This window comes from Anolis carolinensis, unplaced genomic scaffold (genome assembly GCF_035594765.1).
Source record: "Anolis carolinensis isolate JA03-04 unplaced genomic scaffold, rAnoCar3.1.pri scaffold_7, whole genome shotgun sequence".
Classification (NCBI taxonomy): domain Eukaryota; kingdom Metazoa; phylum Chordata; class Lepidosauria; order Squamata; family Dactyloidae; genus Anolis; species Anolis carolinensis.
The window spans coordinates 11,054,189-11,069,368 of record NW_026943818.1 but is presented as its reverse complement, the minus strand read 5'-3'; the positions used below and the strand labels follow the sequence as shown (position 1 = coordinate 11,069,368).

At 40.0% G+C, this 15,180-nt stretch overlaps 1 protein-coding gene across 2 annotated transcripts in view; it reads left to right on the top strand.

The window, feature by feature from the left end:
• Nucleotides 1-15,180, top strand: part of pnpla7 (patatin like phospholipase domain containing 7) — a 126,036-nt gene that overhangs the window by 20,680 nt on the left and 90,176 nt on the right. For both annotated transcript variants that reach the window (XM_062959070.1, XM_062959069.1), the window contains exons 13-18: nt 1,840-1,946; nt 4,683-4,841; nt 5,862-5,939; nt 6,035-6,240; nt 9,583-9,714; nt 11,192-11,315. In XM_062959070.1, coding sequence (XP_062815140.1) covers nt 1,840-1,946; nt 4,683-4,841; nt 5,862-5,939; nt 6,035-6,240; nt 9,583-9,714; nt 11,192-11,315 — 806 coding nt within the window. The remainder of the gene's footprint in view (nt 1-1,839; nt 1,947-4,682; nt 4,842-5,861; nt 5,940-6,034; nt 6,241-9,582; nt 9,715-11,191; nt 11,316-15,180) is intronic.

The following is a 15,180-nucleotide window of genomic DNA, read 5'->3' as shown; positions in this document are numbered from 1 at the left end:
TCTGTGATACAAAATCCAGCATATATATCTCGTTTGCTGTGTCTTTGTATCCATCTTCTATATATATAAAAGAGTGATGGCATCACGGCGACCCAGCTACGCGTTGCTGTAGCAAAGTGGTGGTGGTATAGGTTAAAAATAGTTATGTAATTTTTATTTGACGTTATTTGTATTTTTTAATTAATTTTATTGTAAGTTATCTTTTTATTTATTATATTTTATTATTTCCTTGTATTATTTTTAGTTATTTTCTGTTGTTATAGTGTTTTATTGTATTAATTTTTTAGTGTTTTTAATTATTTTTAGTGTTTTTTATTATTTTTTATTGGGTTGCTAGGAGACCAAGTTGGAGGAGCTTAGCCTTCTAACTGGCAGCAATTGGATAAAAGCAATTATTCCTCTCTCTCTCTAATTAGGACTTTATTTTTCTTTTCTTTTTGTTGTATCAACCTAGAGGCGTGGATGATGGGTTGTGTTGTCAAATTTTGAGGTTGGGGGGCTTGTAGTTTTGTTGTTTGGTCTGGTGCCGTGATTCCATCACTCTTTTATATATATAGATATGACATGTAATATTCCTAATAATATTACAATATATTGATATACTACAACAGGGGTCCCCAAACTTTTTAAGCAGAGGGCCGGTCCACAATCCTTCAGACTGTTGAGGGGCCGAATTATCATTTGAAAAAAAAAACAAACAAATTCCTATGCATACTGCACATGTCTTGTTTGTAGTGCAGCAACAACAACAACGAAAGAATACAATATTTAAAAATGAAAACAATTTCAACCAACATAAACCTATTAGGATTTCAATGGAAAGTGTGGGCCTGCTACTGGCCAATGAGATAGTCAAGTTAATTAGGATTGTTGTTGTTGTGTGCCTTCAAGTCATTTCAGACTTTGGCCGAGCCTAAAATTAATTATTTATTTACTGCATTTATTTACTACATTTATATCCCGCCCTTCTCGCCCCGAAGGGGACTCAGAGCAGCTGTATGTACATACAATATATTATATTATTAGCATAACACAATATTAGCATTATATATTACTATATTGAACTATACCACTATACTATTATATAATATGTAATTTATAACATATAATTAATATTATTATATGGTATTACTATTAGTATTATATTGTATAACATAAGATTATTATCAATATTATATGTATATACATTATATTATACAGTAGAGTCTCACTTATCCAACATTCGCTTATCCAACGTTCTGGATTATCCAACACATTTTTGTAGTCAATGTTTTCAATATATTGTGATTTTTGGTGCTAAATTAGTAAATACAGTAATTACTACATAACATTACTGCGTATTGAACTGCTTTTTCTGTCAAATTTGTTGTAAAACATGATGTTTTGGTGCTTAATTTGTAAAATCACAACCTAATTTGATATTTAATAGACTTCTCCTTAATGCCTCCTTATTATCCAACATATTCACTTATCCAACGTTCTGCCGGCCCGTTTATGTTGGATAAGTGAGACTCTACTGTATTATTAAAACTGATATAAAAATATTATATTATAAAACTGAGGGCGGGGGCCAGGTAAATGACCTTGGAGGGCCGCATCCGGCCCCCGGGCCTTAGTTTGGGGACCCCTGTACTACAATATGGTAATTTATTGCCAGTATTGTACTATGCTAATAATATAATATTGCATGTAAATTTAATTTGTAAGCTGCTCGGAGTCCCCTTCAGGGTGAGAAGGGCGGGATATAAATGTAGTAAATAAATAAATAAACCACAACTGAAGCACTGCTGCATATGGGGGGATACAAATGACCTCTTGGAACCCATTCTGTCTCTACAGGAACCCTGGCCGGGGCTAAAGCCGACTTGGACATGGCCTACGAGAGAGCCAGGGTCGCCTCCACCTCCTCCTCTGCCGAGGTGCTTTCGAGTCCAGCTACATGCAAGGTAAACATGTTCCCAAGCAGGTGGTTTTGTGTATAGCTCAGGATTTGGGTCTTGTCAGTATAGCAGTTCCCTGTTCTCCTTTCTGATGACTTTATTCCCCTGTGTAGCTTTTGTTTACAAACCTTAAAATGGGCCACAAAAACCGAAAGGAGAGACATAATGCAAAGTACAACATAAGTACGATATAAAATTTATTCACTACATTTATATCCCGCCCTTCTCACCCCAAAGGGGACTCAGAATGACTTACAAATAATATGTACATACAGTGTGTTACATTATTAGCATAGCACAATATTAGCATTACATATTACTATATTGTATTATACCACTATGCTGTAATATTATTATTAATATTACATGCCATATATAATATATGATTAATATTATTATACTGTATTACTATGAGTATTATAGTGTTGTACATTCTACTATACCACTATACTGTAATACTATTAGTAATATTATGTGTAATATATAATATATAATTATGTAATTAATATTATCTTGTATTATCTTGTATTATTAGTATTATATTGTACTGCATTGTACTATACCACTATACTGTGATATTATTAGTGATATTACATGTAATATATAATCCATAATAAATATTATTATTTTGTATTATTATTAATATAATGTACTACATTATATTATTATCAGTATTATATGTATATACAATATATTATTATTTATTGTATATTATATTGTATATTATATACAATATTACATATACATATATACATATATATATCCTTTACCTTGTTATTAAAGACCTGTTGCCCTTTATCAGTATTATATGTATATTCAATATATTATTATTTATTGTATATTGTATATTATATACAATATTATATCTATATATATAAAAGAGTGATGGCATCACGGCGACCCACAAAACAACAAAACTAAAGGCCCCCCAACCTCGAAATTTGACAATACAAACCATCATCCACGGCTCTCGGTTGATACAACAAAAAGAAAAGAAAAATAAAGTCCTAATTACAGGGAGAGGAATAATTGTTTTTATCCAATTGCTGCCAGTTACAAGGCTAAGTTCCGCCCACTTGGTCTCCTAGCAACCTACTCAGCCCAGGGGACAGGCACAAGAATTTGGAGAGACCCCTAAGGGCCATCGAGCCCAGCCCTTTGTACTATGCAGCAGGACACAATCCAAGCATTCCCAACACATGGACAACGTATAAATACTATGCAATACTACACAGGGACATAGACCCCCTCTACCCTCACCACTTTCACAGTACACAAACAACCAAATGCATACTCAACATAAAGACAACCATACAACAGACATTCAATACCACCACTACCTCAACCATTTCTCACCAACACCACCAGACAACGCCACAGCAACGCGTGGCCGGGCACAGCTAGTATACATATATAATACGTTATAATATATATATCCTTTACCTTGTTGTTAAAGACCTGTTGCCCTTAATTATTATTTATTATTATATATTATATACAATGATATATATACATATACAGTAGAGTCTCACTTATCCAACACTCGCTTATCCAACATTCTGGATTATCCAACACATTTTTGGAGTCAATGTTTTCAATATATCGTGATATTTTGGTGCTAAATTCATAAATACAGTAATTACTACATAGCATTACTGCATATTGAACTACTTTTTCTGCCAAATTTGTTGTCTAACATGATGTTTTGGTGCTTCATTTGTAAAATCATAACCTAATTTGATGATTAATAGGCTTTTCCTTAATGCCTCCTTATTATCCAACATATTTGCTTATCCAACATTCTGCCGGCCCGTTTATGTTGGATAAGTGAGACTCTACTGTATATACATATATAGATGTAGATATATATACATACACACACACATATATATATACCCTTTCCCTTATTATTAAAGACCTGTTGCCCTTCAGGATGGCTCTATCTTACCTTCTCCTTCAACCTTTTCACATTAGTGCTCTTGTAATTAACTTGTAACCAGATGTACTGATTACTAGCCAGACTAGCTCCCTATTATGGTTTCTTCCCTCAAGTTGTTTTGGGCAAATGCATCCTGGTTGACCAAACCAACCATGGACAATGACAGGGGTCCCCAAACTAAGGCCCAGGGGCCGGATGTGGCCCACCGAAGCCATTTATCCGGCCCCCACGGCACAAGGGCTGAAGGGGGTTGGGCTAAATGACCCAAGGGTGGGTTCTCTTCTTCTCTTACAACCATTATTATTATTATTATTATTATTATTATTATTATTATTATTATTAACATTAAGGCTGGGTGGCCATCTGTCAGGGGTGCTTTGCTTGTGCTTTTGGTCCGCAGAGGCAGAAGGGGGTTGGACAAAATGGCCCAAGGAGTCTCTTCCAACCCTCTTTATTATTATTATTATTATTATTATTATTATTATTATTATTATTATTATTATTATATATTAACATTGAGGCTGGGTGGCCATCTGTCAGGGGTGCTTTGCTTGTGCTTTCAGTGCACAAAGGCAGAAGGGGACTGGACTCAATGGCCCAAAGGGTCTCTTCCAACCCTCTTTTTTATTATTATTGCTGTTGTTGTTGTTGTTGTTGTTGTTGTTGTTATTATTATTGCTCGGTGGCCAACTATAGTCCGGCCCTCCAATGGTCCGAAGGATTGTGAACTGGCCCCCTGTTTAAAAAGTTTGGGGACCCCTGGACAATGACCTTATGTTGTTGTTTTTTTTCCTTCTTGCAAGTCCATCTTGAAGAAGACGGTGACGGTGACGGAGATGCCCTCGGCGGTCTTCCACTACATGCAGGACAACCTCTCCGTCCAGGAGCCCTCGACCAACAAGCACGTCGATGCCATCTTTGAAGCGGCAAAGAAGGATCTCTTGACGTTGATGAAGCTGGATGTGAGTGAGGCACAGGGTTTGGAGCAACAGGATTTTAGCCTGCTCTGAGTCTCCCTTTTGGGGTGACAAGGGTGGGATATAAATGGAGTAAATCATCATCACCATCATCATTTAATTACTTATTAATCACCCTCCATCCAAGATGCTCTAGGCCAGGGGTCCTCAAACTTTTGAAGCAGAGGGCCGGTCCACAATTCTTCAGACTGTGGAGGGGCCGAATTATCATTTGAAAAAAATACAAACAAATTCCTATGCATACTACACATGTCTTATTTGTAGTGCAACAATAACAACAACGAAACAACAATACAGTAGAGTCTCACTTATCCAAGCCTCGCTTATCCAAGCCTCTGGATAATCCAAGCCATTTTTGTAGTCAATGTTTTCAAAATATCATGATATTTTGGTGCTAAATTCGTAAATACAGTATATACAACATAACATTACTGCGTATTGAACTACTTTTTTTTGTCAAATTTGTTGTATAACATGAAGTTTTGGTGTTTAATTTGTAAAATCATAACCTATTTTGATGTTTAATAGGCTTTTCCTTAGTCCCTCCTTATTATCCAAGATATTCGCTTATCCAAGCTTCTGCCGGCTCGTTTAGCTTGGATAAGTGAGACTCTACTGTATATTTAAAAAAAAAAGATTACCCCGGGCAGGGAGCAGTCAGGCTTTGAAGCTGCAAGATCAAGAAACTCACCCGTAGTGTGTTGTCGAAGGCTTTGGAAGCTACAAGGCCATTCAGTGGCCAATTGCAACATTCACACTTGTTTCAAACAGACAAGAGTTCTTTCTTTCTCCCATCCTGGACATCATTCCAGTTATATAAACCCCACTTGCCTAGTTTCCAACAGACCTCACAACCTCTGAGGATGCCTGCCATAGATGTGGGTGAAACGTCAGGAGAGAATGCTTCTGAAACATGGCCAGACAGCCCGGAAAACTCACAACAATCCACTATCCTTATTTAGCCTCTAAATGTCTGCTTATGCTTTCTCTTCCTCCTCTGCTTAGGACCCCCTTCTCTTAAATGGGAAAGTCACTTTGCACCAGGTGACGGCTGGGACGGTGGTGTCAAGGCAAGGCGACCAGGTGAGCATCCTCCGTACACTATATGAAATCTTGCTTCCATTCCAACAAAGACACAGTGCGGTTGTAAATATGTTCCTCTGCCTCTCCTTTTCCAGGATGTCAACATCCGCTTTGTCATCTCAGGGATGCTCCACGTCTACCAGCGGAAGATTGACTCCGAGGAGGAGACCTGCCTGTTCATCACCCACCCGGGAGAGCTCGTGGGTCAGCTGGCCGCCTTGACCGGGGAGCCCCTGATGTTCACCATCAAGGCCAACCGCGACTGCAGCTTCCTGGCCATCTCCAAGTCACACTTTTACGAGTGAGACCCCCTCCCCCTCCTTGTTGCTTTGGGTTGAGTCTCATGGATGCTTGATTTTATACGAGGGTTATCCAGAAAGTAGATCACGTTTTGGAATTAAAATGAACAAAGTATAGGACAAAACATTTACCACACCCAAATACCACTTCTCAACATAATTGCCATTCAAATCTAGGCACTTATTATAGCGATGAATGAGCTTGGCAACTCCTTCCACACAAAACTCTGCCGCTTGTGTCCTCAACGCAGCGTTTTGGCGACAATGCGCAGCTGCGGAAAGTGGTGACCGGCTGGTTGAGGAAGCAAGCAGCAGAGTTTGGTGGGGAAGGAGTTTCCAAGCTCCTTCATGGCAATGATGTGCAGCTGCGGGGAGGGGCGACCGCCTGGTTGAGGACACAACCGGCAGAGTTTTGTGGGGAAGGAGTTGCCAAGCTCATTCATGGCGACGATGTGCAGCTGCGGGAAGGGGCGACTGGCTGGTTGAGGACACAAGCAGCAGAGTTTTGTGCGGAAGGAGTTTCCAAGCTCATTCATGGCGACGATGCGCAGCTGCGGAAAGGGGCGACCGGCTGGTTGAGGACACAAGCGGCAGAGTTTTGTGGGGAAGGAGTTTCCAAGCTCATTCATGGCAACCATGTGCAGCTGCGGAAAGGGGCGACCGGCTGGTTGAGGACGCAAGTGGCAGAGTTTTGTGGGGAAGGAGTTTCCAAGTTCATTCATGGCGACGATGCGCAGCTGCGGAAAGGGGTGACCGGCTGGTTGAGGACACAAGTGGCTGAGTTTTGTGGGGAAGGAGTTTCCAAGCTCATTCATCACTATGATAAGTGCCTAGATTTGAATGGCGACTATGTTGAGAAGTGGTATTTTGGTGTGGCTTTCAACTGCATATGGTAAATGTTTTCTCCTATACTTTGTTCGTTTTTAATTCCAAAACGTAATCTACTTTCTGGATAGCCCTCGTACTTGGCACTGGCTTTTCCTATCTCTTTGGGATAAGGACATAATTCCTTGTAGACTCAGTTGGAGTCAAAAAGGAGTGACGAACAAGGCCAGAAATGTTCTCCAGCCCAGCTGTAGGGCCAACAAAGGCACCGGATTTCACGGACGTACCTCCCCTGACATGTCTTTGAACAGCCAGGTTTAAATATAGGGGCAGATACGGGCTGATTATAACGTTTCCCTGAATGTGATGTGTAAAATGCAGGGTGTTTGCACTTGTATTTGAAGCCAAGAGTGGGCTTTTGTGACTCCGGTGTCTAATTAAGCCGTCACTCGAGTGGGTGGAAGGCAACCGGAAGTCTTGTGGTGTGTTATTGCGGTTGGAAAAGCAAGATCTCGCTATCCTCTGTACCAGCTTTTCTGGGTCTTGGTGGTCTATTATAGAGACATTCGCGCCACCGTTCCTCCCAGAAGAACCAGCAATGGAGTCCTTTGTGCATGCCTGACCCTTAATCCATATCCAGTCCCCTGCCGCCTTCTTTTCCTGCTTGTCTCCTTTCTCCAAATCTGTATTTTCTTCCTTCTTAACTGCCTGGTTACTTTCTCCCTTCTGCAGCTCTGTGAAGGCCTGTTTTCTCTCTTCCCCAGCTCTGCGAAGGCCTGCTTTCTTGTCTAGCTCTGCGAATGCCTCCTTTCTCCTTTCCCCAACTCTTAGAATCCCTGCTTCCTTGTCCGGCTCTGAAAAGACCTGTTTTCTCCCTTCCCCAACTCTGAGAAGAACTGCTTTCTCCCTTCCCCAACTTTTAGAAGGCCTCCTTTCTCATCCAGCTCTGAGAAGACATGCTTTCTCCTTTCCCAACTCTTAGAAAGCCTACTTTCTTGTCCGGCTCTGCGAAGGCCTGCTTTCTCTTTTCCCCAACTCTTAGAAGGTCTACTTTCTTATCCTACTCTGCAAAGGCCTGCTTTCTCCTTTCCCCAACTTTTTGAAGGTCTACTTTCTTATCCAACTCTGCAAAGGCCTACTTTCTCCTTTCCCCAACTAGAGTAAAATAATACATGTAATAATAATAATAATTACAGGAAAATACATGTAATAATTAATAGAGTAAAATAATAAATGCAACAATAATAAGATCAGAGTGAAATAATAAATGTATTAATAATAATAATAAAAATTGCGTAAAATAAATGTAATACAGTAGAGTCTCACTTATCCAACGTAAACGGGCTGGCAGAACATTGGATAAGCGAATATGTTGGATAATAAGGAGAGATTAGGGAAAAGCCTATTAAACATTAAATTAGGTTATGATTTTACAAATTAAGCACCAAAACATCATGTTCGATAACAAATTTGACAGAAAAAGTAGTTCAATACGCAGTAATGCTACGTAGTAATTACTGTATTTACGAATTTAGCACCAAAAGATCACGATATATTGAAAACATTGACTACAAAAATGCGTTGGATAATCCAGAATGTTGGATAAGCAAGTGTTGGATAAGCGAGACTCTACTGTAGTAGCAACAATAATAGAGAAAAATAATAAATGTAATAATACCGATAATAATAGAGAAAAATAATAAATGTAATAATACCGATAATAATAGAGAAAAATAATAAATGTAATAATACCGATAATAATAGAGAAAAATAATAAATGTAATAATACCGATAACAATAGAGAAAAATAATAAATGTAATAATACCGATAATAATAGAGAAAAATAATAAATGTAATAATACCGATAATAATAGAGAAAAATAATAAATGTAATAATACCGATAATAATAGAGAAAAATAATAAATGTAATAATACCGATAACAATAGAGAAAAATAATAAATGTAATAATACCGATAATAATAGAGAAAAATAATAACTGTAATAATACCGATAATAATAGAGAAAAATAATAACTGTAATAATACCGATAATAATAGAGAAAAATAATAAATGTAATAATACCGATAATAATAGAGAAAAATAATAAATGTACCGTATATTCTCGAGTATAAGCTGACCCAAATATAAGACAACCAGGACCTTCACCCGAGTATAACCCGAGGGGGGCTTTTTCAGTCTTAAAAAAAGGGCTGAAAAATATCCAACTCCCACTAAAGGGCAAAGTTGGCACATCTGGATCTACTAGTAGATCCAGATGTGCCAACTTTGCCCTTTAGTAGGAGTTGGATATTTTGGAAGAGAGAACCCATCACGGCTCTAGCAAAAGGATTTTGGAGCGGATGGATCTTTAAGAGATAGGAGTCCACTCGAGGAGATAGGGTGGCCTATAAATAAAGTATTATCATCATCATCATCATCATTAGGCGGTTCACCATAAATAGTACAGTTGTGTTGGTTCAATATGCTCTTCCTAATGCTCCTGCCCTGCCTTCCAGGATCATGCGGGAGCAGCCCACCGTGGTCTTGGGGGTGGCCCACACGGTGGTGAAGCGCATGTCGTCTTTTGTGAGGCAGATCGACTTTGCTCTGGACTGGATGGAGGTGGAAGCCGGGCGGGCCGTTTACAGGTAGGGCATGAACCGGTGCAGTGTTTGAATCCTCCACGGAGCAGCTGCGGCGTTCAGTTGGACCCTTGATTGAAATAGTTCTTTCTGTAAATACTATAGAAAATACTAGCTGTGCCTGGCCACGCGTCGCTGTGGCAAAGTGGTGGTGGTATTGGTTAAATATTTTTGTGTAATTTTTATTTTATGTTATTTGTATTTTTTAATTAATTTTATTGTAAGTTATCTTTTTATTTATTATATTTTATTATTTTCTTGTATTATTTTTAGTTATTTTCTGTTATTATAGTATTTTATTGTATTAATTTTTTTAGTGTTTTTTTTATTTTTAGTGTTTTTTATTATTTTTTATTGGGTTGCTAGGAGACCAAGTTGGAGGAGCTTAGCCTTCTAACTGGCAGCAATTGGATAAAAGCAATTATTCCTCTCCCTCTAATTAGGACTTTATTTTTCTTTTCTTTTTGTTGTATCAACCTAGAGGCGTGGATGATGGGTTGTGTTGTCAAATTTTGAGGTTGGGGGGCCTGTAGTTTTGTTGGTCGCCGTGATGCCATCACTCTTTTATATACCCTGTTTCCCCAAAAATAAGACATCCCCAAAAAATAAGACCTAGCAGAGGTTTTGCTGAATTGCTAAATATAAGGCCTCCCCTGAAAGTAAGACCTAGCCAAGTTTTTGTTTGGAAGCATGCCCGCCGCCCGCCAAACAAAACACAAGAACTTGCAGGATCGGTAAATGTACATACCAGTTGTACATGGAAATAATGGTAATAATACATTAAAATGTTATATTATTTATATTTATACAGTAGTAACAAGAAATTCTTGACAGCAGTCATAGTTTGTCTGGTTTGGTTATGTTGGTTTGTGATGACAACTACTGTACAGTATAGAATAAATGTTCATTTTTTTGTTCAACAATAAATGTGAATTCTTTTTCATGGAAAAATAAGACATCCCCTGAAAATAAGACCTAGCACATCTTTGGGAGCAAAAAATAATACAGTAGAGTCTCGCTTATCCAACGTTCTGGATTATCCAACGCATTTTTGTAGTCAATGTTTTCAATACATTGTGATATTTTGGTGCTAAATTCGTAAATACAGTAATTACTACATAACATTACTGCATATTGAACTATTTTTTTCTGTCAAATTTGTTGTATAACATGATGTTTTGGTGCTTAATTTGTAAAATCATAACCTAATTTAATGTTTAATAGGCTTTTCCTTAATGTCTCCTTATTATCCAACATATTCGCTTATCCAACATTCTGCCGGCCCGTTTATGTTGGATAAGTGAGACTCTACTGTATAAGACACTGTCTTATTTTCAGGGAAACACGGTATATAGATATTCAAAACATGGCCCAGAAAAACTGAGCAGAGTTACCCTTGAATCAGTTTAAGTACTCGACCTGAACTCTGATCAAAAAAGAAACAATCTCCTTTTCTATATAAAAACCAGTTTGTTTTTCTCAGGCAGGGAGACAACTCCGACTGCACCTACATCGTGCTGAACGGGCGGCTCCGCTCTGTCATCCGGATGGACGACGGCAAGAAGCAACTGACAGGCGAATACGGCCGCGGGGATCTCATTGGCGTGGTAAGGAAACTGGAAAGGTTCTCTTCCTGGCTTAGGTTTGGCAAGCCAGACCAACCTAGAGGTCCCGTAACAAAGGGAATTGGTATTGAATGTTTACCATGTGTAAACCGCACCGAGTCCCCATGGGAGATAGAGCGGTATATAAATAAAGTTTTGTTGTTGTTGCTTGTTAAAAATGCATAGATTTATTTATCATATCAGAAGCGAATTGAGAGCTTCTGTTCAACCATTTTAAAGCTCCCTGCTTGGGCGGTGATGGCACGATCGTCAGCATAGATGTAACTCTCTGTGCCTTCTGGCAGTGCCTGGCTATTTGTGTAAATGTTGAGTATTGATGGAGCAAGCACACTCCCCTGAGGCAGGCCATTCCTCTGTTTTCACCATCTTCTTCTCTGGCCCTGAAACTCAACAAAAAAGCTCCTGTTTTGTATGAAATTTCTTATGAGGCGGGTAAGGTGGTAATCCTTTGTGATATTATAATTTTTCAACTCTGTTCGCGATGAAAATATTTTGACATCCTGAAAGACATTGTTAATGTCTCTCCCTAGTTTTTTGTTTGTTTGTTTATTACTGTCTGGTTTCCAAGGCCTGAAAAGTCATGTTTTTAGGCTGATTTTCTCAAAAGCGGGCAAGCAAGATCTCCTTAGCTTGTCTCTTTTCGTCTCGGCTTCAGCTCATCCTTCATCTTGTTCCGTTGGTCCTTCAGACTCTCCTGATGCTGCAGAAACAATCTCTCGGAGGAATCCGCAGGAAGCGCTTTGTACAATTTACGGCTCTGTCCTTAGCTCCCCTTGTCAGTTTCAGTCGGCCACGGGTGAACAAGTTTTATGTCCACAATGACCGGAGCGTTCAATTACTCACAGTGCAAAGGAGAGGCTGAGGTTCTTTGTCGTTCACTGCAGGCGTTTTGGCTTCTCTTCCGCTCAGTGTCATGGGCAAACCTAAGTGCTCTTTCCTTGAAAAGTTAGCCTACTGAGCTTATCTACTATAGATAATAATAATAATAATAATAATAATAATAATAATAAACTTTATTTATGCCCCGCCACCATCTCCCCAATGGGGACTCGGGGCGGCTTACATGGGGCCATGCCCAGAACAATACAATATAACAAAATATAGATAGAACAACAAATCATAACACATTAAACAACACAATAAAAGAAAATATACATTGCATTAAACAGAATCAAAAGAACAATAAAACCAAGGGCAGGCCACATGAACATTAGGTTAAAACTCGGGGTGAGAAAGGAAGTAGATACCAGGTATGGGCAAACTTCGGCCCTCCAGGTGTTTTGGACTTCAACTCCCACAATTCCTAACAGCCTACATGGGTGTTATTGGGACTGCTGTCCACCTACTTTCTCCCCTCTCCAGCTCTGAGAAGGCCTGCTTTCTCTTATCAGCTCTGAGAAGACCTACTTTCTCCCTTCTCCAGCTCTGAGAAGGCCTGCTTTCTCTTATCAGATCTAAGAAGATCTACTTTCTTCCTTCTCCAGCTCTGAGAAGGCCTACTTTCTCCCTTCTCCAGCTCTGAGAAGGCCTGTTTTCTCCCTTCTTCAGCTATGAGAAGGCCCACTTTCTGTTATCAGCTCTGAGAAGATCTGCTTTCTCCAGCTCTGAAAAGACCTGCTTTCTCCCTTCTCCAGCTCTGAGAAGGCCTGCTTTCTCTTATCAGCTCTGAGAAGACCTACTTTCTCCCTTCTCCAGCTCTGAGAAGGCCTGCTTTCTCTTATCAGATCTAAGAAGATCTACTTTCTTCCTTCTCCAGCTCTGAGAAGGCCTACTTTCTCCCTTCTCCAGCTCTGAGAAGGCCTGTTTTCTCCCTTCTTCAGCTATGAGAAGGCCCACTTTCTGTTATCAGCTCTGAGAAGATCTGCTTTCTCCAGCTCTGAAAAGACCTGCTTTCTCCCTTCTCCAGCTCTGAGAAGGCCTGCTTTCTCTTATCAGCTCTGAGAAGACCTACTTTCTCCCTTCTCCAGCTCTGAGAAGGCCTGCTTTCTCTTATCAGATCTAAGAAGATCTACTTTCTTCCTTCTCCAGCTCTGAGAAGGACTACTTTCTCCCTTCTCCAGCTCTGAGAAGGCCTGTTTTCTCCCTTCTTCAGCTATGAGAAGGCCCACTTTCTGTTATCAGCTCTGAGAAGATCTGCTTTCTCCAGCTCTGAAAAGACCTGCTTTCTCCCTTCTCCAGCTCTGAGAAGGCCCACTTTCTCTTATCAGTTCTGAGAAGGCCTGCTTTCTCTTATAAGCCCTGATAAGATCTACTTTCTCCCTTCTCCAGCTCTGAGGATGGCTACTTTCTCTTATCAGCTCTGAGACCGACTTTCCCCTTCTCCAGCTCTGAGAAGGCCTGTTTTCTCCCTTCTCCAGCTCTGAAAAGGCCTACTTTCTCTTATCAGCTCTGAGAAGATCTACTTTCTCCAGCTCTGAAAAGACCTGCTTTCTCACTTCTCCAGCTCTGAAAAGGCCCACTTTCTCTTATCAGCTCTGAAAAGACCTGCTTTATCCCTTCTCCAGCTCTGAGAAGGCCCACTTTCTCCCTTCTCCAGCGCTGGGAAGGCCTGCTTTCTCCTTTCTCCTTCCTCCCTTCCCCTCATACACATGCCACCTTTCCTTCCCAGTGACATCGCAGTGGGCCACTCCACCTGGCAACAGCTTTTATGGGACAAACAGACAAGACACATACTTTGACTTTTTTTTTTCCGCGAGAGATAAATAAATTCCTTGACATCCCGAATCTTCGCAATGCCTTCATTCACAACAACGTGACACTTTATTTATTTTTTAGATATTTCGTTTTTCGTAAGCATCCCCTGATCTTTTTTTTTTTTTTTAATTAGGAAAGAAACTTAACTCTTAACTTTGCTGGCGGTGGTAATAGCTGCTTGGAATAAACACATTGCAATTTCGTTTTGACCAGAGCCGAACATTTCTACTCTGGTTTCGTCCTTCTTTTCAGCAAACCCTGCAGCACAACAAAAGGCTTCCGAGGCATTTCTGCTGCAGCGTTGCTCCGTCCAGAAACGAGTGATATATTGTCCAGAAGATTAAATTAAATTAGCAAACACAGTGCCCAGCCAGCCTTGGGAGGCACTGAATCCTATTTTACGCTCCAGGAGGTAAAGATATTATCGCCTCCTCTAAACAATCCCATTAATTCGACTCATAAATATCATGGGCATGTGCCAGCAGCGGCCGTTCCCGGGCCTGGGCAAACTTGGGCCCTCCGGGTGTTTTGGACTTCAACTCCCACAATTCCTAACAGCCGGTAGGCTGTTAGGAATTGTGGGAGTTGAAGTCCAAAACACCCGGAGGGCCCAAGTTTGCCCAGGCCTTCTATAGAGAGACTCCACGGCACCGTCTTGTGACGTCACAGAGGGCCACTTCACCTAACAAAAGAGAAACATGCATAGGTAAAAGTAAATGTTTTCCCCTGACATTAACTCTAGTCGTGTCCTGGGGAGGAAAAAAAAAGCAGGGCTTTAATAATAATAATAATCAGACAAAAAAATCAGTACAAGAAAACCGCACTACAAACTAGAGCTGATAGCTGGCACAACAAAACATTGCATGGAAAGTTCCTTGACAAAATTGAAGGAAAAGCTGATAAGAAGAAGACCTGGCTCTGGCTCACAAATGGGACCCTGAAGAAGGAGACAGAAGGCCTGATCCTTGCAGCCCAGGAGCAAGCCATCAGGACAAAGGCAATTAATAATAATAATAATAATAATAATAATAATAATAATAATAATAATAGAAGACCTGGCTCTGGCTCACGAATGGGACCCTGAAGAAGGAGACAGAAGGCCTGATCCTTGCAGCCCAGGAGCAAGCCATCAGGACAAAGGCAATTAATAATA